The sequence below is a fragment of the Melanotaenia boesemani genome, chromosome 23 (assembly GCF_017639745.1).
Source record: "Melanotaenia boesemani isolate fMelBoe1 chromosome 23, fMelBoe1.pri, whole genome shotgun sequence".
In the NCBI taxonomy this organism is placed as follows: domain Eukaryota; kingdom Metazoa; phylum Chordata; class Actinopteri; order Atheriniformes; family Melanotaeniidae; genus Melanotaenia; species Melanotaenia boesemani.
In genome coordinates this window covers 2,393,936-2,420,543 of record NC_055704.1, presented here as the reverse complement: position 1 = coordinate 2,420,543, position 26,608 = coordinate 2,393,936, and the positions used below count along the sequence as shown (strand labels likewise).

The 26,608-nt window shown below is 42.8% G+C and overlaps 2 protein-coding genes across 9 annotated transcripts in view; one reads left to right on the top strand and one right to left on the bottom strand.

Annotated features, from left to right (window-relative positions):
• Window positions 1-468: 468 nt before the first annotated feature.
• On the top strand, window positions 469-16,194 carry cradd (CASP2 and RIPK1 domain containing adaptor with death domain). Of its 5 annotated transcripts, XR_006009272.1 has the most exons (4): window positions 469-946; window positions 9,177-9,514; window positions 14,972-15,249; window positions 16,107-16,194. XR_006009272.1 is itself a non-coding variant. In XM_041977578.1 (3 exons), the coding sequence occupies exons 1-2, from the start codon at window positions 643-645 to the stop codon at window positions 9,479-9,481; spliced, it is 609 nt and encodes a 202-aa protein (XP_041833512.1). In that variant the 5' UTR covers window positions 469-642; the 3' UTR covers window positions 9,482-9,514; window positions 14,972-15,293. The 5 variants fall into 5 exon arrangements, 3 of the variants coding, with proteins under 3 accessions (XP_041833512.1, XP_041833511.1, XP_041833510.1); XM_041977578.1 differs by lacking the exon at window positions 16,107-16,194 and having other exon boundaries at window positions 14,972-15,293; XM_041977577.1 differs by lacking the exons at window positions 14,972-15,249; window positions 16,107-16,194 and adding an exon at window positions 12,220-12,584.
• Window positions 13,081-26,608, bottom strand: part of ptpro (protein tyrosine phosphatase receptor type O) — a 49,206-nt gene continuing 35,678 nt past the window's right edge. For 2 of the 4 annotated variants that reach the window (XM_041977532.1, XM_041977535.1), the window contains 11 exons: window positions 24,477-24,560; window positions 20,426-20,461; window positions 19,918-19,999; window positions 19,331-19,421; window positions 19,103-19,179; window positions 18,806-18,940; window positions 17,122-17,244; window positions 16,882-17,036; window positions 16,131-16,266; window positions 15,092-15,209; window positions 13,081-14,377 (listed from right to left, as the gene is read on the bottom strand). In XM_041977532.1, coding sequence (XP_041833466.1) covers window positions 15,108-15,209; window positions 16,131-16,266; window positions 16,882-17,036; window positions 17,122-17,244; window positions 18,806-18,940; window positions 19,103-19,179; window positions 19,331-19,421; window positions 19,918-19,999; window positions 20,426-20,461; window positions 24,477-24,560 — 1,021 coding nt within the window. In that variant the 3' untranslated portion in view covers window positions 13,081-14,377; window positions 15,092-15,107. The remainder of the gene's footprint in view (window positions 14,378-15,091; window positions 15,210-16,130; window positions 16,267-16,881; window positions 17,037-17,121; window positions 17,245-18,805; window positions 18,941-19,102; window positions 19,180-19,330; window positions 19,422-19,917; window positions 20,000-20,425; window positions 20,462-24,476; window positions 24,561-26,608) is intronic. The other 2 variants (XM_041977533.1, XM_041977534.1) reach the window with 2 other exon arrangements.

The window sequence follows — 26,608 nt, the reverse complement described above, 5'->3', positions numbered from 1 at the left end:
CCAAAAAATTAATTTGTCTCAGGATAAAACATGAAGCGCTATTTACGGGCTTCCGCAACGCGTCCTTACAAGGATTTGAGTAAGTGTTGAGTTCTTGTAATCCATATAAAAGTAAATGGGCTGAAAACAAAAGAAAACCAGTGTTGATGAGCAGCATTTGTGTCTGTGTGCGTATGTGTATAGTGTTATCATTGCAGAAATGGGTCTGCAGAAGGTTGTGACCCCCAGCCAGGCTGCAAAGAAATGGGAAAACTTAAAGAAGAAATATAGGGTTAACCTGTTTAATGTTTATGCACATGGGTTGCTGGGTAACGACCCAGCGCCACAATACTGAAGAACATGTTTCACACGTCGGCTTCTCTCGGTAAACTCCGTGTTTCACGTGACATCGCAGTGATTTATGGGTAATTCCTTAGCGAAAGTTGGCATCGATGCTGACTTATGGAAAGGGGGCAGAAAGGGCTCAAAAATGTCCGCCATCATCCCTTGATCACTCACACAATTCCAATTGGAATACCACTGAACCCTCGAGCCCCTCGCGGGAGCGCGCCCGTGAGTGCAGGAGTGCTCAAGTGTTCCATTTGGGATTCGACCATTTGCCACCGAGGACTAGTTGATCTGGTTAGGTGGTGTCTAGTTTAGATGGAGCCTGCGCACAGAGCTGTACTCCGAAAGCTCCGAGTTGAACTGTCCGACCAGCTACTGGTCAGCGACACCATCGTTCCGTTTCTGTACCAGGAGGGCATTTTAACGGAAGCGCACGTGGAGGACATCGCGTCTGAGCGGACAAACAAACAGAAGAACTTCAAGCTGCTGGATATCCTGCCGAACCGCGGGCCCCGGGCTTTCGACGCCTTCCTGCAATCTCTGGAAGACTTCGGCTGGGTACGAGACAGGCTGCTGCACGAGCTCCAGGCCATTTCCGAACACAGATGCGGATCCAAAGGTGAGACCTGACCACATCAGACCAGGTCCAGGTGTAGAACCACCAAACTCAGACCTGTCAGAATAAGGTTCAAAGTGGGATTTTTATATTTTTTTTAATACCTTGATTATTTACTTATACCTTGATTTTTCCGGAAAACCTGTTTTTTGTTTGGAAAACAAGCAAATAAACAAGATTTTTTTAACTACAGCTTGCTTTTCTAGACCACATCAGCCCACATCGGACCAGGTGAAGCTGAATTAAAACTTTATTTTTTGATTAAAGATGCTGTATGACTGGTTTCCAACTTATTTTTCTAGAGGACCTATTTTATACAAATACTACAAAGCCATGGACACCCTGTCCCACCCCGAGTGAAACCTTGCCTGGTTTTTTGCTTTCAAAAGGGACATTCTCACCATGAATAATGTATTCTGGCTGAGTCCAGGAAACCGGTGTGGTCAGCCAGGTGGTAGCATGTAATGTCCCAGCAGAACAGACAGTACTTTCACATTCAATACCGAAGATACCTTTCAGATAGTACTGTGTTCATGCTAAGACCAAAAGGATAAAATAAATTAAAATGAATGCAAAAATTGACAAACTGATGGATGTCAGTGTTCCTACCTGCTGCTACTGAATAAAGGAAAAAAAAAAAAGACAGTCATCGCAAAATTAGTTACAGAACATAAATGTAAACCAGCTGTAAGGGTAGAGCATGAGCTCATATCAACGAGTGTTACCAAATAAGTAAACAAGTACAAGAATTAATGCAAGAACAAAGAGGGAAGATAAAAGAGTGGCAGTGGGTGACTACAAAGCTGCAGATTGGTGAGATAAAAGTTAATTAGGAATCAAATTTAGGTGATAACTGGAGCATGGAACATGGACAAAATACATGGAAAGCAAAGGGACAAGGGAGTTTTAATAACGGAGAAAGTCAGTAGATTCTGGGTAATCACCCCCTCTGTGATTTTATACTATATGTAATGGTTATATAGAACATTTTACAGACAAGAAAACAGTCAATCGTGGTCAACTGTGCAGCAACCGGTCTGAGAGGGGCTTCCCAATGCAAGGATTTCCAAGAGACCCAGACAGGAGGAAGAGGCGGCTTGTAACGGTCGACAGGAAGGATTTTAAATATAGCTGCACGAAAAAGCAACAATAAGAAACTGTGTGAGGTACGTTATGTCTGCAGAGGTGACAGAACAATTACTTATTAACACTTCCAAGGGCTCCATATCAAATTAAAAAGCCACTACAGGAAGACTTTGATGAAAACCAGTTTAGTTGTACATGGAAAGGTGGACTAAAGCTGAGACCTGATGCCGTTCCGCCATCTTCCAGTATAGTCCAGCAACAAGGAGGACACATTTTGCAGGGGTTTATCACCTACCTGATGACAAAAACAGTTGACAGCAAAACATTTAAATCAATGCCAACCCATACATTATATAGCTAACGTGCAAAAAGATTTGATGAAGTTTACCTATAAAATAAAGAACACAATAAAATAAAAATTGCTATGCTACAGTAACAGCTATGCCTACCCATCAGTGTCATCTCAAAAGTGGTAGCTGGTCTCAATTTCCCGGTAAATGAAAAAACTGTTTACCTTAAATACAACACAGGACTCTGAGCCATCGGGCTAAACAACCAATACGAGAGCACGGTGATCATAAGTTTTCACTAACCGAAGTCATAGTGAATGCCAGATTCTATTAATCTGTGAAGTATTGTCAGTCGGACATGTTCCATGTTTGGATCGGAGCAAACACATGAAACTCTGCAGATCCACATCTGAACCATATGACTCTGGATCCCTGTGTGGAGCAGGGTCCGGGATTATCTGGGACCGGGACCATGAGATGATCCAAACATCTGGCTGAGAGGCTGCTGCTAATTCCTGAAAAATAGGAGGCAGCCTGTAAAACATGCAGGAGGAGGAGCAGGCAGCTAGCTGGAAAACATGTGCTCCTCCTGGCTGGAAAACAAGCGTACTACTGATTCTCCTGGCTACAAAACAAGCGCTTCCCCACTCCAGGCTGGATAACAAGTAGACCCCTGCTCCTCCAGGCTGGATAACAAGCGGACCCCTGCTCCTCCAGGCTGGATAACAAGCGGACCCCTGCTCCTCCAGGCCGTAAAACAAGCGGAACCCTGCTCCTCCAGGCTGTAAAACAAGTGGACCCCTGCTCCACCTGGCTGTAAAACAAGTGGACCCCTGCTCCTCCAGGCTGGATAACAAGCGGACCTCTGCTCCTCCAGGCTGTAAAACAAGCGGACCCCTGCTCCTCCTGGCTGTAAAACAAGCTGACCCCTGCTCCTTCAGGCTGTAAAACAAGCGGACCCCTGCTCCTCCTGGCTGTAAAACAAGCGGACCCCTGCTCCTCCTGGCTGTAAAACAAGTAGACCCCTGCTCCACCTGACTGTAAAACAAGTGGACCCCTGCTCCTCCAGGCTGGATAACAAGCGGACCCCTGCTCCTCCTGGCTGTAAAACAAGCAGACCCTTGCTCCTTCAGGCTGTAAAACAAGCGGACCCCTGCTCCTCCTGGCTGTAAAACAAACAGACCCTTGCTTCTTCAGGCTGTAAAACAAGCGGACCCTTGCTCCTCCTGGCTGTAAAACAAGCAGACCCCTGCTCCTCCTGGCTGTAAAACAAGCAGACCCTTGCTTCTTCAGGCTGTAAAACAAGCGGGCCCCTGCTCCTCCAGGCTGTAAAACAAGCGGACCACTGCTCCTCCTGGCTGTAAAACAAGCGGACCCCTGCTCCTTCAGGCTGTAAAACAAGCGGACCTCTGCTCCTTCAGGCTGTAAAACAAGCGGACCCCTGCTCCTTCAGGCTGTAAAACAAGCGGACCCCTGCTCCTCCAGGCTGGAAAACAAGCGGACCCCTGCACCTCCAGGCTGTGAAACAAGCGGACCCTTGCTCCTCCAGGCTGTAAAACAAGCGGACCCTTGCTCCTCCAGGCTGTAAAACAAGCGGACCCTTGCTCCTCTAGGCTGTAAAACAAGCGGACCCTTGCTCCTCCAGGCTGTAAAACAAGCGGACCCTTGCTCTTCCAGGCTGTAAAACAAGCGGACCCTTGCTCCTCCAGGCTGTAAAACAAGCGGACCCTTGCTCCTCCAGGCTGTAAAACAAGCGGACCCTTGCTCCTCCAGGCTGTAAAACAAGCGGACCCTTGCTCCTCCAGGCTGTAAAACAAGCAGACCCCTTGCTCCTCCAGGCCGTAAAACAAGCGGACCCCTGCTCCTCCAGGCCGTAAAACCAGCGGACCCCTGCTCCTCCAGGCCGTAAAACCAGCGGACCCCTGCTCTTCCAGGCTGTAAAACAAGCGGACCCTTGCTCCTCCAGGCTGTAAAACAAGCGGACCCCTGCTCTTCCAGGCTGTAAAACAAGCGGACCCTTGCTCCTCCAGGCTGTAAAACAAGCGGACCCCTGCTCTTCCAGGCTGTAAAACAAGCAGACCCCCACTCCTGATTCCAGGTCATGTTAGGACACGAACTCGGATGAAGGAGCTGCTTCTAGGAACTTGACGGATTTCTGACAAATCTCGGATCTCCCTCCTTTTGTTCCAAACATATTTCCAAAAGCAGCTTCCAGGAATCGCCCTCCTGGTTGTACTGTCCCGTTTGAAGATGCTGACACGCATTTCCAGGAAAGTTTCTGGAAATCACATGCCTGCAGAAAACACAGCTGCTGCAGCCCAATGCAGAAATCTGACTTCTGACCGTTTATCTCATCAACTGTTTTCATCTTTTTTCTCTGATCCCAGAAATCTGGATTAACACGAAACTCCAAACTTTGACACTTTAAAATGAGTTTTTAATGTCAGGTTAATCAGAAGGAACTTTTTATTTTCTTTTTCTTCAAATTAAACAAAAAACAGAAATCTTCCAAATTCACATTTGCCTTGAATCTGATGAACTCCTTTTAATACAAAGGACTCATTTTTAGATAAAACGATGTCCCTCGTACACACAGTCATAAAACCAGCGTTTTATGTGCTTTCTTATGTCTTTTGTCTTTTTTATTAACTTGATTTTTTTTATTCTTTTTGTAAAGAATTTGTGGTGCTTTATAAATAAAAATTCCTTCCTTCCCTCAAAGTAAATAAAGAACGTCTCCACAGTAATCAGATTTATCTTCATGTTCTTGGTGTCTGGGACCTCTGAAATCTACTGACATCTACTGACATCTAAGGGACATGTGGGGACATCTGATGATGTAAATGATCCAGACGACAGGTGAAATGTTCCGTATCCATCTTTAGCCTAAATGGGCCTTTATTCTGCATTAATTCATTTCCCAACATTATAAATGTGTAATTCCATTAAAAATCCTTTTAGGTCTCGTAAAGTTTCACGGCAACATAAGAAAATAATAAAGTAAATGTCCTGTGCTATGTAAAGGGTAACCAAATGCCAGCAGGTTGTGGATCTGTTAGCAGTTCTGACGTCTGGTTGGTGAGTTTTTAACGAGGCTGTTGCATCTGTAAAAGTTTAGATGCTCTTATGTAACGTGTCCTGATCTGCTGCCGAGTTCTTGGAAAGCTCTGGGATGTTTTACATGTTTACGTGCAGAGCAGTTGTTCTGAGTGGTCGGCTTTCTGGCAGCAGGCGCTGATTGTGTGGGTGTGTTTGGGTTTAAATGCACCATCTGACTCAGACCAGAGTCTGCACAGAGACCTGCTTTGTACCAGCCAGCGAACAGAAGAAACACGAGTTGCAGGAAAAACAGGAAAACTCTGACAGTGAAATTCTGAAACTGATAGTTTAGTAACGCAGCATCAATTCCACAAACATCAGGTCTCTGTGTAAAACGTATGTAAAGCCAGAATCTCATCAAGACATATTTTCATATCAGAGGATGAAACACAGACATTTTACACTTTAATGGAAAATATGAGCTGATTGTAAATCTGATGCAGCAACACATCTGGAAAAAGTTGGATCAGGAGCAACAAAAAGTTGGAAAAGTACCTGGTACAAACCAGAAACACCTGGAGGAGCATTTGATAACTTATAAGGTTACCTGGCAACAGGTCAGTAACATGACTGGGTATAAAAGGAGCACTTTGGAGAGGCAGAGTCTCTCAGATGGAAAGATGGACAGAGGTTCACCAATCTGAGACAAACTGGCTCATCATCCAGGAAAAATAAATTCCCCTGATGAAGGTCGTCTTCTTACAGGAATCTGTAGGCTGCAGCTGAGCAAGCTGCTAACTAAACCCCAAACGCAGCGTTGGTGGTGCACATTAGAGGGGGAAAAAATCCTGATTTTAATCTAAATAAATCATAAACAGCTAATTGGAGTTAATGGATGAAATGGTTTGATTGCCCACTGATTGGTCCATCAGCGATCAGAACCAGCAAGCTGCAGAACTCCATCACAGGAGCTGTGGTTCATCACCGGGTTCAGATCCGAGCGATCAGATGTCCACCGGACCAAACGTCCCACAGCTGATGACTGACCAATCAGAGCTCGGCAGTCTCAGCATACGGCGTCGGCAGAATAACCGTCAGATCTCGATTAAAAGGTAGTTTAAAGTCGAATTTAGTTCAGAATCAGTTTATTTCTGAAGTTTAACATCAGAATGAAAGACATTTATGGAAAAAACCTTTAAATTGAAATAAAAATGATTTTCTTTCTTTCGGCTTTTTATTTCAAACATGTGCAAGTAACAATGAGAGTAAACCGAAATTAAATAATAAAATAAAATCTAGGATAATAAATTCATCCAAATTTCAGATGTGGGAAATTTTTTTCTTTAATTTCTCAGAATTTTTCTTAATGAAGATGATGGTTCCAGCTCGGGTTCCGGTTGTGGTTCTGGATCTAGTTCCAACTCGGGTTCCGGTTATGGTTCTGGATCTAGTTCCAACTCTGGTTCCGGTTGTGGTTCTGGATCTACTTCCAGCTCGGGTTCCGGTTGTGGTTCTGGATCTAGTTCCAACTCTGGTTCCGGTTGTGGTTCTGGATCTACTTCCTGCTCGGGTTCCGTATGTGGTTCTGGATCTAGTTCCAACTCTGGTTCCGGTTGTGATTCTGGATCTAGTTCTAGCTTGGGTTCCAGTTGTGATTCTGGATCTAGTTCCAGCTCGGGTTCCGGTTGTGGTTCTGGATCTTGTTTCAGCTCGGGTTCCGGTTGTGGTTCTGGATCTACTTCCAGCTCGGGTTCCGGTTGGGATTCTGGATCTAGTTCCAGCTCGGGTTCCGGTTGTAGTTCTGGATCTTGTTCTAGCTCAGGTTCCGGTTGTGATTCTGGATCTAGTTCCAGCTCGGGTTCCGGTTGTGGTTCTGGATCTAGTTCCAACTCGGGTTCCGGTTATGGTTCTGGATCTAGTTCCAACTCTGGTTCCGTTTGTGGTTCTGGATCTACTTCCAGCTCGGGTTCCGTATGTGGTTCTGGATCTAGTTCCAACTCTGGTTCCGGTTGTGGTTCTGGATCTACTTCCAGCTCGGGTTCCGGTTGTGGTTCTGGATCTAGTTCCAACTCTGGTTCCGGTTGTGGTTCTGGATCTACTTCCTGCTTGGGTTCCGTATGTGGTTCTGGATCTAGTTTTAGCTCGGGTTCCAGTTGTGATTCTGGATCTAGTTCCAGCTCAGGTTCCGGTTGTAGTTCTGGATCTAGTTCCAACTCTGGTTCCGGTTGTGGTTCTGGATCTAGTTCCAGCTCGGGTTCCGGTTGTGATTCTGGATCTAGTTCCAGTTCGGGTTCCGGTTGTGGTTCTGGATCTAGTTCCAACTCGGGTTCCAGTTGTGGTTCTGGATCTAGTTCCAACTCTGGTTCCGGTTGTGGTTCTGGATCTACTTCCAGCTCGGGTTCTGGTTGTGATTCTGGATCTAGTTCCAGCTCGGGTTCCGGTTGTGGTTCTGGATGTTGTTTCAGCTCGGGTTCCGGTTGTGGTTCTGGATCTACTTCCAGCTCGGGTTCCGGTTGTGATTCTGGATCTAGTTCCAGCTCGGGTTCCGGTTGTGGTTCTGGATCTTGTTCTAGCTCGGGTTCCGGTTGTGATTCTGGATCTAGTTCCAGTTCGGGTTCCGGTTGTGGTTCTGGATCTAGTTCCAACTCTGGTTCAGGTTGTGGTTCTGGATCTAGTTCCAACTCTTGTTTCGGTTGTGGTTCTGGATCTACTTCCAGTTCGGGTTCCGGTTGTGGTTCTGGATCTAGTTCCAACTCTGGTTCCGGTTGTGGTTCTGGATCTACTTCCTGCTTGGGTTCCGTATGTGGTTCTGGATCTAGTTTTAGCTCGGGTTCCAGTTGTGATTCTGGATCTAGTTCCAGCTCGGGTTCCAGTTGTAGTTCTGGATCTAGTTCCAACTCTGGTTCCGGTTGTGATTCTGGATCTAGTTCCAGGTCGGGTTCTGGTTGTGGTTCTGGATCTTGTTCTAGCTCGGGTTCCGGTTGTGATTCTGGATCTAGTTCCAGTTCGGGTTCTGGTTGTGGTTCTGGATCTAGTTCCAACTCGGGTTCCAGTTGTGGTTCTGGATCTAGTTCCAACTCTGGTTCCGGTTGTGGTTCTGGATCTAGTTCCAACTCTGGTTCCGGTTGTGGGTCTGGATCTACTTCCAGCTCGGGTTCCAGTTGTGGTTCTGGATCTAGTTCCAACTCTGGTTCCGGTTGTGGTTCTGGATCTACTTCCTGCTTGGGTTCCGTATGTGGTTCTGGATCTAGTTTTAGCTCGGGTTCCAGTTGTGATTCTGGATCTAGTTCCAGCTCGGGTTCCAGTTGTAGTTCTGGATCTAGTTCCAACTCTGGTTCCGGTTGTGATTCTGGATCTAGTTCCAGCTCGGGTTCCGGTTGTAGTTCTGGATCTAGTTCCAACTCTGGTTCCGGTTGTGATTCTGGATCTAGTTCTAGCTCGGGTTCCGGTTGTGATTCTGGATCTAGTTCCAGCTCGGGTTCCGGTTGTGGTTCTGGATCTAGTTCCAGCTCGGGTTCCGGTTGTGGTTCTGGATCTACTTCCAGCTCAGGTTCCGGTTGTGGTTCTGGATCTTGTTCCAACTCTGGTTCCGGTTGTGATTCAGGATCTAGTTCCAGCTCAGGTTCCGGTTGTGGTTCTGGATCTTGTTCCAGCTCGGGTTCCGGTTGTGGTTCTGGATCTACTTCCAGCTCAGGTTCCGGTTGTGGTTCTGGATCTAGTTCCAGCTCGGATTCCGGTTGTGGTTCTGGATCTTGTTCCAGCTCTGGATCCTGTTCAGGCTCTGGTTTTGACTTGTTGTTCTTACTGTCTCTCTGCAGACGTCTGTCAGCTTCCAGACTTGCTTCTCCAGAAGGTTCCTTCGGATCGGGAGCTGTCCAGGCTGGCTTCCTGCCTTGGTTCTGACTGGGAGGCGGTTTTGATGGATCTAGGTCTGTCAGCGGAGGCTGTATTTCGGTGCCGGTCTGATCACAGTCTCAGCACGCAGGCGGCGGCGCTGGCCGGCCTGGTGCAGTGGAGGCGGTCCGAAGGCAGGAGGGCGACGGTGGAGCGGCTGATGCAGAGTCTGCGGGCCGCCGGCGCCGATCCGAATGTCATGGAGGACGCTCTGGCCCGACCTTCATGAGACGTCAGCGGATCGTCCTACAGGTCAAAGCAGGTGAAGCAGACAGATCGAGCCGAGCTCTGAAGTCCAGTTCTGGTTGATGAAGGTTTCAGACCTGAGAGCAGATTGTTGGACTCGCAACCAATTTTAATTGGAGGTCCAAGTTCTGAAGATCCCGGACCAGAACCGGCAGTTTGGGACCTTTTATCTGCCACAGAGGTCAAAGGTCAAACCCAGAATAAATCTTCACAGCTGCAAGCTCGGGTTGTATGTATGAACATCATCTATACAGAAAGCCGAGACATGTCAGATTACTACAGACGTGTCAGAACCAACATGTGTGTTACTGTGTCACAGTAAATTCACCTGAAACACACTAGAAAATGTCAACGTATCTCCTCCTAAAAGAAAACCACATTACTGTCAGTGGAAACCAGAGGACAGCAGCCCAGTTCATCCAAATAATGTAATCCCAGTTCCTAGAAAACTAGACTGGTTAGAAACGTGTGGATAAGTTATTTGTGTCGGCTGGAAGTGGGAACTTTCAGAATGCTGATGTTCAGCATTTTCATCAATAAAACAATAAAAATAAACATGTTCATTAATGACATTGATTGGCTTCCTCTGATCGTCTGGGTGATGGAGGGAATTCTGATTCTCAGAAACTTCAGGAATCTTCAAGAAACGCGGGTTGAGGTAACCTCAATTCAGTTCGGCTTTAGATGCGTCTGTTCAGTTCTTAAGCCTTTAAGTGTCCCTCCTCCTCCTCTTCTTCCTCACGTGTTTATTCATTATCTGAGCAGCTTCATGCATTTTCCTGGAAGGCGACCCAGATTTGTTTCTCCAGAACAGATTAGTTTGTGTCAGAAAACCCTCTTTGTTCCGGCGCACACATGCACGCACACACACAGGAACACGTTGTTGCACGTGGGAATCAAACCTCAGCACTTAATGAATTCCTGAACAGCCTCAGAGCTGAACGACTGGATCAGTTTTCTGTGTTCCGCCTGGTTTTAAGGTGGACTGATGAGTTCCACAACACAAACAGAGAAGCTGTGATTTACCTCTAACCTGAACGCCTCACCACGTTCACACAGCAAAAAGAAAATAGAAACATTTGACAAACTTTAACAAAAACGCCTTTAAAACCTGAAACAACTTGTATCTAAGATTTTAACTGTATTTAGGTCAGAATTTAGTCATTCTCTCTAGACATGGAATCATCATCCCAACAGTTCACCGATGAGCCAGAAACACTTTAAATTTATCAAATGATGAATTCCAGGATTCTAATAAAGTTATAAATTAAAAGTAAACTTGTAAATTAAAAGTAATGGTAAAAATAAATTGAAAAAATGTAAGTTAGTTCCAAAACTTTAAACATTTAAGGTAAAAATGCAATTAAACAGGAAAAAAATGACATTTAAGAGCGAAAAATGAAAAAGAATTATTTATTTGTAGAAATGAAAAAAGATCAAATTTTATGGGAAAAAAATAATTAAAAAATAATTTAAATTAAAAAAATAATTGAAATCCAACTTTACTTATGTAGTTATGAGTCTAACACCAGTGTGTGTGTGTGTGTGTGTGTATATATACACACACACACACACACATCGGCTACATATGGGATTTACAAAGTAGATATTCCAACTTTAGAGATTCTAAGAACTGGTTTAAGTAAAACTGACCAGCATAGACAGACAGACGGCCAGTTTAAGCTAAGCTGACCAGCAATCGTTCCCACACCTGCTTCTGTAGGAAGAAAAGTCATGAATGAGGGAGGAGGTGCTTCATGGTGAGGGATGTGTCTGAAAGAGCTGGAGAACAGACTCAACTGCAACATTTTATTTACGTCCAACACACACATTACACGTCTGTGGCCGTGATCCCAGTCGGATCACGCTTCAAATTGTAAGTGACACGATGCACAAGATGGCACGAACGACTTCCACCGGACACACACCAAGAAGAGAAAAAACCAGAAAAGTCCTCATTGCTGAGCCTTCACAGAAGTCTGTTTCACACCAGTTCCTTTCTGACAGACCACCGTGGTCTCACCGTGGACAGGACCGTCCTCCGCGGGACGTGTCCGCTGCGGGACGTGTCCTTCGTGGGACGGGTCCTTGGTTTAAACTCCTGGCTCAGAATAGTGATTCACATTTACAACAAGTTTAAAAGAGAACAATGAAAGCAAGATTTCCACTAGAATTACCTGGTAATGAGGAGTAGAAATGCAGTATTTAAGCAGTAGTAGTACGTACGTACGTATAATACAGCAGATATCTTCATGTGAAATGTTCCTACTTCAGGCGACCAAACCCACGATCCAAACCTCAGGAGATCCGGGACCTCTGGAACCAGGAGGCCACCCATGATTCAGCCTTTAATACTAAACTCCAGAGAGCAGCTTGTTTTCTTCCCTCCAACAAAACCAGGTTAAAATAATGTTTTTCATCATTTATTTCTATACCGACTCCTGCTGAAGTTTGAACTTCATAAAAATATTGTGACAATCTGATTTAATATAAAACAGATTTATTCAGGTTTTATTTGTCAGCCTGCGACCTAGAGAATTGATCCATATTCTAGTAATGCTGAGCAAAAGATATTGCTTTTAATAACTGATTATTTAATCGTTAATATAAAATATTTTAAATCAAACTTTAACTTGGACCAAATGTTAAAAAACTTAATTTAAACTCCTTTTCTTAAAATCACTTTTACAGGTTAAGTTTGTTTTTTCTACTTTCTTGAAGACAAAGTTGGTGAAAATGAATCCGGAGGTTAATTCCTGCGAAGTCGGCGTTTCGGCTGCGGTTTGGATGTCGGCGAGGTCGCCTGCTCATCTCCTGCCTACAACAAGCAACAAGAAACGTGGGTTTTGTTCCTGTTCGATTCAGACGATGAAAGTAAAACCTCTGAGGAGAAGCTGATACGGCTGCAGATGAAGAGCCCCAAACGCTCGTCTTTACATCTGCACTGATTTTATTTCAACGTCTAAAAGCCTCTTTGTGACTTTGTGTGCTGGAAAAAAACTGGTTGAAATAGAAAATCTGGAGGATAAAAATCAGAAATGGTCAAATTAAAAATATATAAAAACTATTATGAAAAGTTTAATTATGACTTTAAATATATAAAAAAAAAAAACTAATTTCAGATCAAATTAAAGTTTAATTCCTTCTATTTTATTTGCTGTTATTTATGCATTTATCTTTATTGTTATTGGTGGTCTTTTTCTTTATTTTTCTAGATTTTTTTCCATATTTATTCAGTTTTTATATCATTCTAAATAAATCCAGGCGTTGATGGGTTAAACTGGAGTTTAACGGCTCCGTTTATTTGACCCGCCCGTCCTCGCTGCAGTCGACCTACAGCTTAATAACGTCACCTGGTAACGTGTAACGTGTGCTTTGGTGCATGCGTGTGTCATTTCTGCCTGCATGTTTTGGTAGCTGTAGTCTTTATTTGTTGTCTCGTTTTGTGGCCTTGTCTCTACTGTGTGTCTCAGCTTCATGACTTTTTGATCAGTTTTAGCTGATTATTAGTTTTCGGATGGATCTTTGTTTTCCTGATTCCTGGAATAACAGACGGAAACTTTGGCTAAATCTGACATTTACAGGAGTCTGATAAAAAATTACATTATTTTGTTAAATGCTATTATTTTATTAGATTTAAAATTGCTAAAATGACAGCATTATAGGCTTTTTTTTACATGATAATAACAGCTGGATTGGAGGCCCGACGAGTCCTTTACAAGCAGACCTGGGACAGATGGAGCAACACAGCTATGAACCTGCGATATTCACTCTGGTTCGGAGTCTGTCGGTGGATCGGAGGCGTGAACAGCTGCTTCCTCCTCCTCCTTCTCCGAGCTGATCCCGGTTCAGGTGCGTAGAGGTCTGGACTCCCAGTAGGTCTTCCATACCTCCCATGATCCTGGATCTGTAGGGGAGAGTTATGGATCACCTCTGGATCCAGAACCTCGTTCTGAAGTGTGTGTCCATCAGTCAGACATCTGGGACTGGAACACACCTTAACTTCAGAACCAGAGTGAGTATTATTGTTTACGTCATATAATTTGGGTGTTGATGATAAAATCAGTGCAGCGTCGACATGGTTTGGTTTTAACGTGAATAAACATTTTCTGTGTGGTGACTGGGTGGTATTTAATATTTCTGTGGGGTCCAGAACAGCTGGATGTGTTCCAGTTGTATCCCGACTGGGGATCTGGTTTCTGGAGATCCTGCAAAGCAGGGGCGGAGGCCCCAGTTACGATTCCCGACACAAGCAGCAGGAAGTCTTCCCTTCATGTCCAGCAGCTCCGGGTCCTCAGTGCAAATTCAAAGTCCAGCTTTCTGTCTCCAGGTCGAGACCGACCACCCTGGAGGCAGCGTGAGGCCTCCCCCCGCCTCCACCAACCCAGCAAACATTCCCACCCTGAGACCGGATCCCACGGACAAGACCTGCGGAACCAGCTAGATCCTGAAATCTGAAACTGAAGCAGAGAAGCAAATGATGAAGGCCCAATGATGTCCGAAAAGCCGGATCCGGCTCTGGGTTTGGGTCTGCTGAATGCTGGCTGGGCTGTTTCCGGTCCGTGTGGCAGTGATGAAGATGCGAGGAGGAGGAGGCGAAGGCCGGTGTGCTTGCTGGTTTTTCTCCTGAGATTAGAAAATAAAAACAATGAGAAACAGCTGACTGGGTCCGATCAGCTCCTCCAGCCCACGCTGGCAGGATCTGTCCGGTTCTGGGTCCTGGAGAACAGGTTGGGACGGAAATGACGCTCCTTAAGGCAAAAGTCTGTCCCACGTTGAGCAGATGAAAGACGGATGGACGGATCTGTCCTGCTGCTGTGGTGGATTCTGATGATGAAGCGGGTCTTCTGCAGAGGATGGAGGTCGGCATGTTCTCCGCCTGCAACACAACCACAAGGTCTACATCAGCCAATCAGCAGGCTGACACAGACATGCTGAGCCAATCACAAACCTGCTCCGGTTTGAATCCCACTGAAAATAAAGCTCCTTGTTTGCATGAATCTTTAAAACTCAGCCATGTTTCTCACACACGTAGTTTTTCACTTCTACAGACTTTACTTTTGATCCGATATAACTTTATTCACCCGTGACTTTGCTCAACATTGAAGAGTCCAGATCAGTTTACATGTTTTAAAACTAATTTCTTCCAGCTGCAGCTTTAAATTCAGATCAGATTTATTTCTCCACTAATCTGGTTAGGATTTAATCCACTTCACCGTAATCCCTCATAATCCCGTAGAATAATCCAGTTTAATATAATGAAAGACTGGACTTATTCTGTTGTAGTTGTTAGATGAAGAACTGGAACAGGTCCTGGAAGGTGTTGACTGTCTTACCTGGTCTCAGCAGGACCAGATCAAAGGTAAACACTGACCTTCGTCACATAAACAATTATTTTATTTTTATTTATTTTACTGATGTTTTAATTTAAACTCAGTAAATTTTTTTCTTCTTTTCTGGTCTTTTTCTCCAGTTCTGGTTCAAATTTTGGTTCCTGGAGATTTTTAATGTTGAACCAGGACCAAGACCGGAAACCAGAAACAGGACAAGGACCAGAACTGGAACCAGGACCAGCGTGAGGATCTGGACTCACGCGTGGAGACGTGTCTTTATGTCTTGCTGGCGTTCTCGTAGACGACGTCAGAGGTGATGGATTGTTTCTTCTTCTGCCACATCAGCAGGACGCACTGATGGATGAAGACAAACTGCTCCTGCACGCACACACACACACACACACACACACACAGAGCTGTGAGTTTCATCCTGTCATCATTTGTTTAGAAACAATTTTATTCTGAACTTTATTATTATTTAATTATTTAATTAATTTTAATAATTAACATTATAATTACATCTATAATTGATAGAAAATATTTTTTGCTTTTTTGATCTGTCGAATTGATTAAATGATTAAACATATAAACTTGTATAAAATCAGAATTTGGTTTTTATGGTTTTATTTCTCTGCTTTTCTTTATTTTCTTTTGTCAAACATCTTTGGATACCAATTAATCAATCCTTATAACTGTTTGAAAATTTAAAGAAAATAAATCAAAATTAAGACTTTTACAGATTAATTTATTTCTCTACTATGGATTAGATGGAAATGATGTTACTTTGATATTATTAAATTATTTTTATCCAGTTATTCGTTTTCATTTATTTATTTTTAAGATGAAAAAATGATAAATTAAAATATTAGAAAAACTATTGTGTGCAGATAAAACAACCTAAATTCTTATTTAATTAGAAGACAATATAAATCTGTAATTTGGTTTGTTTTAACTCTAATCTGGATATTTTTATTTGAAACATTTTATATTCATGATTTAAAATGTTTTTAAAAATAAAAAAAAAATTTTTAAATAAAAATAAAGATTTCAATTAAATCTCAAATACTGACTTTAACATATACAACAGATTTATTCATTCAGTTTTCTGAAATCGCAAAGTCATTTAAAAACTAAAAGTTAAGTAGAAAATGTGAATAAATTTAAAATAAATGATTTTACAGAAATTTGATTTTATTTTTTACAAAAAAAAGTTGGTAAAAATTGATGATCTGCCGTTTAAAACAGTCGTCTTCAATAAATAAACTGTCTCATCAGGTGATTTTCAGGTGTTTCTCAGACCTCCGTCTGGACCATCGACAGGCGGTGCGACCTCATCTCGGACACCATCCCCAGGATGTCGACGAACTCGTGCTCTCTGATGTGCTGCATGAGGCGATCCAGGGCGATGAAGGTCCCGGTCCTGCCGACCCCGGCACTGCAATACACAGAAATTTCTGTTTACCCGACCACCCATAAACACCACATCATGTATGACATAGGAGGACACATTAGCAGAGGTTTTCAAAAGTAAGACACGATTTCTGATTCTGGCTGCTAGCTCCAGAGTTTCTGTCCCACAGTGAGACAGACATCTTTGTAACCAGCAGAGTCTCTGCTGTCATGTGACTCCTTGTTTGTGTGGTTTGCTTGAAGTGGAGAAATTGGCAGAAGCTCTAAAGTGGACAGAGATGTTCTCCTGGTTTTCTTACATTCCTATAAAATTGTCTTTGGTTTGGATGCTAATGCTTGGTAGCGTCTCATAGCTGAGTTTCTCGACATGTTGCTATGCTACATGTTAGCATAGCTGCTTTCTGGAGTCTTCGAACAGCTTATGGACCGTAGTATGCCTTCTGCACCTTTTAAGTTTTTCACCGTCTAGTGAGGAGATTAATAAATAATAAAATATTTCCTTATCATTAAAGCTGGTAATTGAGACACTGATGTTGTCTGTCCTGTTCTCCCCTGCAGCAACTTTAGAAATAAACTGTACATTTGATGGAAATGAAAATGATTCTGGATCTTCCAGAAGCAAACATGGTGTTTTACGGACCTGCAGTGGACGATGATGGGGTCTTTGGTCCTGTTGGCCTGTTGGCGGACGATGTGAACAAACTGCAGGATGCTCTCGATGGCGTTGACGGTGGGGACACCGTGATCAGGCCACGAGGTGTAGTTCAGATGCAGGACGTCCTGAGTCTCATCAGCCTGCGACAATGACATCACTTCATGTTAAACCAGCAAACCAGTGAGCGGTTTCAACTTCAGGTCCAGCTGTCGTCAGGAAACTCACATATCCGAGCCGAAACTTCCGGATGATCCACTCTGGAGACTCGGTCTCAGACAGCATCTCCACGCTGATCTCGCCGTACATCACAGGTTCGTCTGTAAATGGCCAGTAGTGGTCACACTTCACCTGAAAACACATGGAACAGCAGAGCTGCAGTAACCACAATGACCAGCAGGGGGCAGTAAAATGAAGTGTTTGTGTATTGTCTGGGCCAGACGCAGAGCTAGACTTTTGGGTATCCAGACTTTAACTAGAATAAAGTAAATGATTGTGTTCCTGTATTACTGCTGTGATAACTAGGAGTGTTGCAATTAATCATTTCTACGATGCATCGTGATGCAGGCATGAATGATTCTGCATTGAAGCAGCAACAAAACATAATTTATTATATTATTGTAATATATATTCTGGTGCCGCTTGTGTGTGTGGCATGATTTAGCTGCTAGAACAGCTCAACAGACCCAAGCCTGAATCTGTTTTGAAACCTTTACTTAGGAAAACTGTAAAACTAAGCAAAAATACAGAAAATAAATTGGTATCTCACTGGAAATACAGTCATTGTCCCAGAGAAATGACGTAAGATTACAAATGAAAATGTGTAAAAAAAACATGATGATAGCTCAAGGCTAATGTCTATGGAAAAGACCACTGGCAAGCTAGCGGTTAGCATGTGCAAACGAAATAAAGGTATTTACACTTATTATTTTTTTTACAACATTTGTCTATTAACAAATGTTTACCTTAACAATATTCTCTGTGCTCAGATACAAATTGACTAGAAAACTTACAGGCAAATGTTTTCTGGCAATACTGACTACAGAGGGAGGGACAAAACACTGCTTCACTCCACATCAGCAGCCTTGCTAGCCTCCTGTTTAAATGGTAAATGGTCTGTATTTATATAGTGCTTTTACTCAAAGCTACCATGCAAGGCACTAACCACGACCCATCAGGAGCAGTTTGGGGTTTGGTGTCTTGCTCAGGGGCACCTCAACATGAGCTCAACAGGCTGAGGATTGAACTGGCAACCCTCAGGTTACAAGACGGCCACTCTACCCACTGACCCGCACCGCCCGAAATGAAAGTGGATCATGTAGTGCCAGCTTAGTCAGCTCTACGCTAAACTTTAGCATCTTTATAGTTTATTTTCAGCTCCAATGTGAAAACCTTGATGAACTGAGTTGATGTGTAGTCCCTAAATGCTGAAAACTAAATATGACACATTATCTTAAAACTAATCAAGTGCTAGCAGCATAGAACTAGATGAGCACTGCTACGTAGCTCCAAGCTAACATCAGGTTAATAGCTTTTTGTAACATTAGCAGTTGTACTTGGACAGGGACAAAATCTCTTCTAAAAATCTGCAGCTAGATGTTAATATTTTTAAAGGATGAATAATTAGGAAACTACTTCAAACTTTACTCCAAACTTTTTTAGGGATACTGATGTAGTGATACTGGTGATCCATGCAGATCTGGAAAGATATTTCTGTCTTCCTCCTCTGTTGACCTGCAAATCATCAGAGGAGGCATCTGGGGTGTCCAGATTTCAGAGGTTGTGTGTGCTTCCTCTCTAGCTCCATCCCCGTCTGATTTCAGCAAAAAATTAGGTTTAAATAAATTGCTGATGACTGATGAAGAATTGCCCCCCTACAGCTGTCAGATTGTCTCAGTTTGTGCTTCCTCACCCTCCGTCGCTCATTGCACTGAGTCAGCATGACGACGATGGGCGACTTCTGCTGCAGAACCATCTTCCAGAAATCGTTGCGGGTCTCGGGCAGCGGGCCCTGTGTGGCAATGTACTCCTTGGAGTGTTTGTAGCCCTGAAGATCAGACAGGACAGATTTACTGGCTTGCTGCAGCACAGCAGCACCACCTGGTGGTCAGCTACAGAAGCATTTCAGACAGATCTGATTCTTCAGTGGGATGTGCAGTAAATCTGTTCCAGACCTGCTGATGTGTTAACAGGTGTGTCAGATACTCACAGGGATGTAGTTAGCGTTGATGTAATCTGCACCTTCATCGTTGTGCATAGAGACCAGCTTCACCCGACTGAAGTCATCTGAACAAAGAGTTTCAGATCATCCAGAAGGAAAACTACCGTTGATCATCAAGCTAACAGGTGACAGAAACTTAATGTCCAGAGAAAAGCATGGCATGACTGGACCTCTGGATGTGTGACAAATGAAATCTGAAACTGTGGTAGGACTCACAGGGGAGGATGTTGGTGTATCTGTTCTTGGGCCTGTTGACGGGCAGGTCTGCAGCATCGTGGGATAGATCCAGACCCACAGTCTTGAGCTCCTGCAAAACATCCAACACATTCACTGAAGCTGCAGAAACATCTTCACTTTGATTACACACGAAACGTTTGTAGAAACATTTGTTTTGACTTTGGGAGAAGTTCTCCGTCTTTTGTATAATCACAGCAGGAACTGTAGCTGATTATAAATCACCCAGTTCCAATGTTTTCTTCTGGTCTATTTTGATGCACCAAACTGGATTTCAACCCACATTTAGAAGGCTGGTGTTAATTTAGAGCCCTGGTTGTTACTATGGAAACTGTATCCAATCATAGTTCAACTTCATTTATACCAAACAGTTCAGGTCACTGGAACTGAAAATGTGTAAATCTGCTTTTAGGTTCTTCAGAAAAAAATATTTTATGTTTAGCCCTTTAACTCAGACTTCTTGGAGATGTTTCCTTCAGGCGAGTTCAGGTCACATGACTGCAGTCCTCTCTGCCTATTGGAGAATTTAAATGTGGAGACCAATTAGAGAAAGTGGATCATCGTCGTACCTCGAACTGCAGTGAGAACTTGTACGCCGAGTCTTTGCTCATCTCCTTGAAGTAGGTGTCAAAGTCGTCCAGCTGTACGGGGCTGAAAGCACAAATATGACCTGTCAATCAGCATCTTCATCACCAGCGTCCTCTTCCTCACAATCAGCCCCAGGTTTTACCTCACAAGAGATCAAATGTGGAAACCTGACATAGACACACACACACACACACCAGCAGCTGAGACGTTATTTTATCCTGTAACAGGTTAAACAAGTCACTCACAGTCTACATGTCGCTGACGTGTTGATCCCTGATCATCGATCACCAGCTCAACTACACACAGACTTTGCCAATTGACAGGTTGGTCTTTCTCTCTGAGTCCTGCTGTTGGGTCAGTGTCAGGTTAATGTTGCTGGATTATCAGCTGTCTGGCTGAAGGCTGGGATTAGTAGGACCGACACACACACACACATACACACACACACACACACACACGAAGCTGCATGCTGCGGTTGAGTCGTGTTACCTTGTTAGCTTTCGTTTCTTTAAAGCCGTCTTGCTCCTATAAAATAAAAACATGTAAAGTCCTCATGATGACTCTGCCTTCATCATCATCACCATCAGCTGTAAGTGATGGAGGGTTTTAACTGTCTGTGCAGCAGCAGCGCCTCCTGCTGTCTCTTTAACTCTGATAAAGGATCATTCTGCAGGATTGCACTGAAGATCTTACATATCTATACAAAAATCCCTCCCCTCACCCACCCACCCATCTCTGACCTGGGTGGGATGGATGGCAGAAAATCTGCTCCTTATAGTTCCCAGCTCAAGCTCCCTAAGGCAAGTATAGAAACTATGTACATATATACATATCTATCTCATCAATTCACCAGGGTTTTATTTTTTTCCGTGAATGCAACAGCTCCATATGTGACATCTTCAGAAAGTCTATCAAATATAACAGAACAAATTACAACAAATTTTAAAGTTTTTCTGGTCAAAATATTAAATAAAGTGAAAAAGTGAATATTGTATTTTTGATGTGACATCAGGAGGAAACAGCTGCTGCAGAGACGAGTTTAAAGGACAATATTGGAAATTTATTCTAATAACATTGTTCAAAATGTTTAAATATGAAAGCATACATCTAAATATCCAGATTTTAAAAAAATCACTCTTAGGTCTCAGTATTTTATTCTACTTCATACACTGGAAGTTTGTGGCTCAAAATTTTGTTGTCAGACAACTGTTAGGATTTAGTACACATCTGTATTTATTTATTTATCTAAAGTTGTGCATAAATGCAAAATGGTAATTCTCGTCTTTGCAAAATCACAGATAAAAACGGTTTGATATTTAGTTTTGAGAATTTAGCTTACTTTAACCACTACTAAACGAATGCACTGTGTAATGTTTACGTTTATTTACGCCAGTTAAGGAGACCACCTTTTCAGGAAGATCAGGGTATTTTGCAGTGATGCTCTGCTCATTCCCGTCTGCTCGTCGCTGCATCAACCTTACGAAGCAGAATTGTTGCGAATGTTGCACTTTTATAATCTCTTTATTGCAGAATCAACAAAGAAATTCCACAAATCTGAGATAAAAAATGTTTGAAGTATAGAAAACGGTGCTGTTGTTACAAGCACTGTTTGGAGATCTTGCTTCAGTGTGCTGATAGTCACATGACCACATGAACAGAGTCCTTGTTATGTTAGAAGTGCTTCAGCCTCGTCTCCAGCTCCTTCTTTGGGAATTTGAACTGACTGAACTCGTCAGTGTTTCAGTCTGTTACAATAGAATATGATAATGGCACAATAATTATCCAGCTGCATCAGCATCAGATAACCCGACTGATCTGCACCACATCCCGTTTTCCAGCAACATATTTTCCCTGGAAAAGTGTCTGAGTTGAACAGACTTCAGACGCATGCACAGTTTGTGGAATCGATTTATCTTCTTTTCCATGAATAATTTCTGTGACCTCGTGACTTATTTTTGACAGTTGCTTCACAGCTGTGGTTTGTAAATTCATAACAAAGACATCAAATTATAATTTGTATTTGCAATTGCTGAAGTTGTGAGTTTTTAAATCATATTTTCACAGACTAAATACAATAAACTCTGATTTTATGCATTTTTATTTGTGCACAACTTTAGAATATTAGATAACTATTTACGGATGTGTATTGTACACACAAATCCTGACGGATAGCTGTCTTACACCATGCAAAAAAAAACTTCTTTTTCCATTTATGTGTATTTTTGAGGATAAAAGAATTTAACTGGATATTTACATCCAATTATTAACTACATTTCAGATTAATTAAACAAAAAAGGGACTAATTTAAGTCTGATCTGCAGCCTGAACATTTAGATTCTTCTTTGGTTGTTTTCAAATCAGCTAAACTGAAACTGAAGAAGAGATGTTTATCGTTATTACTATGTTAAAGATGGATTTGAACATGAACTTAATCTGTTTTCAGATGCAAGGCTGGAAAATGAATTTTCTTCTCTGATCAGCAGCCACAGACTTCCATTAAAGACCAGAGAAACCCAAACATCGGTCCAACCCAACATGCTCAGAATGGCATCCTCTGCTTCCTTCATGCAAAACCCAGATTTCCTCCAGAATCAGCTGTGATGTTCTGGTCCGGATGGAGAACATCCAGTGGAAGGAAATGTGGAGGCGATAAAACACAGTCATCGATGTGCACGTCTACATGCAGCACAGCAGGGTTAGCATCATGCTACAAGGCATCCAACATGTTAGCACGTTCCAGCACAGACACAGCACGCAGGACACATCACAACATCAGCTGCTGACTTCCTCTTTACCCCGGAAATTTTTTTTCAAGATCTTTTAGGTGTTAAAGACGAGTCTGGTGTTGGTCGCCCACTTCGATGCTGGTGCCACAAACACTTAGTGAAATATGAAGGAAATAATATGGCCCCACGGTGGATCCCTGTGGAACCCTACATTCACTAAAAACAGGGTTTCATGTCTCTATATTTTTATGTTTTAACTGAAAACATATTTAACTGGTTGCTTTAAAAAACTGAAATAAATCCCTAGTTAGAAATAAACGTTCTGATTCTTATCAGGAGACCCATAATCAGATTCTGGAATAGTCGTTTTATAAAATGGAATAAAGTGATTTTTTGTTTGGAATATGTTCACATTACTGAATCTAGTTTCACATTTATATTTTTATTATAATTATTAATTATCATCATAATAATTATTAACAATAATAATATCTTTTAAGAATACATTTACAAAGAAAAAAATAAGTTAGATGAAAATCAAGTTTTTTTTTTTCTTTCATTAACATAATTTATTTTAAAATGTTTTGTATCTTAAAATAATGGTTAGAACATGGTGGAACTAAAAATCACTGATAAGGAGCCAGAGTGAAGATGTCATCTGTGTTTCCCCTAAAAAGTGTTTCTTTCACCCAAAATGTGAAAGATTTTCTGCTGCATGTAAACTTAACCAGTCTGAGACTGACGGAGACATGTTGGAGTTGTATCATTTCATTCTGCTCATGAATTTTATAGGGAGCTTTAATCAGCAAACAGTTCTTTGGTCTCAGTTTTATTGATGGCTGGAAAATGTTTTCTGACATAAAAATTTAAAAAGTTGTTTTAATTCTGCGACTAAACAGAAGTTCTGATTGACCAGAATGAGGCTTCGCTCGGTAAATACTTCTCTCATGAGAAGTGATTCTTTGTCAGCAGACAAAGATTTCTGGATCATCTGTACAAAACAAACACAATGCATACAGTCCTGGTCCAAAGTTTATTTCTGAAGTAGTCTGGATGCATGGCCTGAAGTTTTCAACTTTCTAAAAGTCTTTCAAAGCTTTTCTGATCTTTCCCTTCTTTACTGTCCAGTCCTGGTACTGGACCAGTTCCAGCCCAGTCTTGGTACCAGATCAGTTCCAGAGGAAGTTAACTAACCTCTGAATCCTTAAGGCAGAAAAAAAGCTTCTAACTCAAGACATGAACCAAAGTTGTGTTGACACAAACATCTGAGCAAAGAACTGGTTTAAACTGGATCTTTAGACTCTTTGTCACAAAGACGCATCATTTGTTCCCATTTCTTTTAGTTTCATCTGTGAAAACCAGCGAAAATAAAACAGTCTGACAAACCGAAAACAGGATTTTAGCAGCAACAAGGTGATTCCCAAAGAGCTGTTAGTTGGTAACTGGGCGCGTCTCAGCACGGTGGCCAATATGCTGGACATATTTAAAGAAATGAGGCTCGATCAGGACAGGACCAGGAATGGATCAGAACTGTTGTTTAGACTTTTATGCCTTCTGCTCTGACAGTAATGGCAGCATGTGGATAGAGAAAAGCAGTGGTCCCAGGATTGAGCCCTGAGGGACACCGCTGTTTGTTTTCAGTCTTTTTAAGAGATTCGTGGCAAAATCAACAAACACCAGACTCATCTGTTGACTATGGAGGTCTGTGACTCTGCACTTTGACTCACATGGAGGTAAAAATGTGTGTCTGATCAATCCTGTGGGCTGTGGCTCTGCTTTGACATGCCCTTGAAGTGCAGCAGGTGCTTACTTACCACGGATTAATATAAAAAGCCAAAAGATAGTCAGTCCAAAGGCAGGATGGCAGTAGGGTAAGGAAGGCAAAGAGGCTTCTTCGCCTGAAGGGGTCAAATAAACACAAAAATAAAAACACAAACAAGAGAAAATAAAGAAAACAGACACCAGGGGGTGACAGGTTGGGGACAGAACATGGTGCTCCATTAGTAAAGAGGCACAGAGAGTCCAGAGCTTGACATTAGTGCTGAACACAGAGTTAATGCATCATGCAGCCGCTCAGAGTGGCCTGTTGTCTCTGCAGGACAACAGGAGTCTGTCAGCAGCCGCTCCATCTCCCCGTGTAACCTCCAGTTTGTGGCATCACTGCATCCTCCTGGCCCACAATGCATCACTAAGCCCAACCCCTCACAGTGTGCCGACATCAGACCTTCACCTACCTGATGACCTCATTAAGATCAGCTGACCTCACTGATGCAGGCAGGAACTTCCACTTCCTGTTCACCAGCGAGGATGGAAACTCTGACCAGATTCACCACACCGCCGTGTTTTCATTACAAACAAACGTCTAATGAAGAGCTTCTGTTTCCATACAAACCTGGTCAAAAGCTTCAAGTTCGCTCTTGAGTGCCGCCTACAGCTCAGAGATCGAGGGTTTCTGATTGGGTGGATTTTAAATAGAAAAAAGTTTCCCCATCCTTTCCTTAATTTCCTTAATGCCCTATTTAACATATTAAAACTCCACCAGATCTCCCTGAGCGTCATCTCTTCTATGATCATCTGTGTCCCAGGAGTGGTGGTGTGTAGCTCTGTGGGGAAAACTGTGATGGATAGCTACCCTTTAGCTGATCTACAGAAGTTTTCCAGGCATTTCTATCCCGTCCAGGAGGTTTACAATCCAGCCACTAAATGTAGTTTTATTCAGAGACTCTATCTGGTAAATCCACAATGATCCACGATAACAGCATTATTTATCACATTTCATCATAAAAACATCACCATCACTACTATGTTGCTAAGAGACCTCTATTTAGACCTGGACATGATGATGATGCCACTTCCTGTCAGTCTTTTTATAATAAAATAAAACTGGTGAAGCAGAAATAGCAGAAAATGGCTTGTGGAGTTGTAAGTGTTAACCAATCACTGACCTCTATCGTCTCCATGTTTATCGTCTTGTTTCCATCCTACAAATTCAGCATCTCTATCTGGTCTGAGTTCTTTAATGCTCCTGGTGGAATCCTCCAATAACAATCATAGTACACAATCAACGATGAGAGCAATAAAGTTCACGATGGAGCTGACTGGCTACGAGAACACGAGGTCAAAAAGAAAGAATATCCTCGTCCTGAGGCAGGGAAAGTTTGATTGACAGGTCTTCTTTACTTTTCTCCAGACACATGATCAGCAGATCAGACGGAGCCGAGCTTTGTCCTGCACCAGTGAGGTCATCCTGCTTCCTGGTCTGCGTCACATCCACTCTGCTCGGTCGCCACAAGCACAGTCAAAGCAGAAACACCACTGATGGAGATGTTTAGTGATGGAGGGTCCAACGACAGCTGAAGAAAGCCAAGGTTTGCCTTAACTGACCGTCTTTCAGCTGTTATATTAATCACAAATCTGCAGGTGGAAACATGCACGAGCGAACGGGATCCTGTAGCCACGTCACCGTCTGAGGCTCCGCAGCCGAGGCTGCTGGAAGGTCAGATTTTAATTCACTTCTAAGCTTTTACTCATTTTAACACAACTGACACCAACAACAAAATTTCATCATCAGAAAAAAAACACCTGTCAGCTAGGTTCACCACCATCACCATCCTCATCATGATCACCTCACGCTGCTGAATGCTCTGCTGGCGAGGAAAAATCTGGCTGTGACTGGGTGTTTGCTGCTCTGAACTGAGGATGTGAGTTACTGAGGAGGACCAGACGCTGCCATCAGTAACAAAGAGTGAAGATAAGCAGAGATGGAGAGAAAGAAGGAGGAGAAAAAAGAAGAAGAAGAAAATGATAAATGGAAAAAAGGAGAGGAAGAGCAAGAACACGAAGAAGTTGTAGAAGAAAGTGTAAAAGGTGTAGAAGTAGGAGAAAAAGAAAAAGGAGAAGAAGATGAAGGAAAGACGGAAATGTGTAGAAAAAGAAGGAGGAGGAG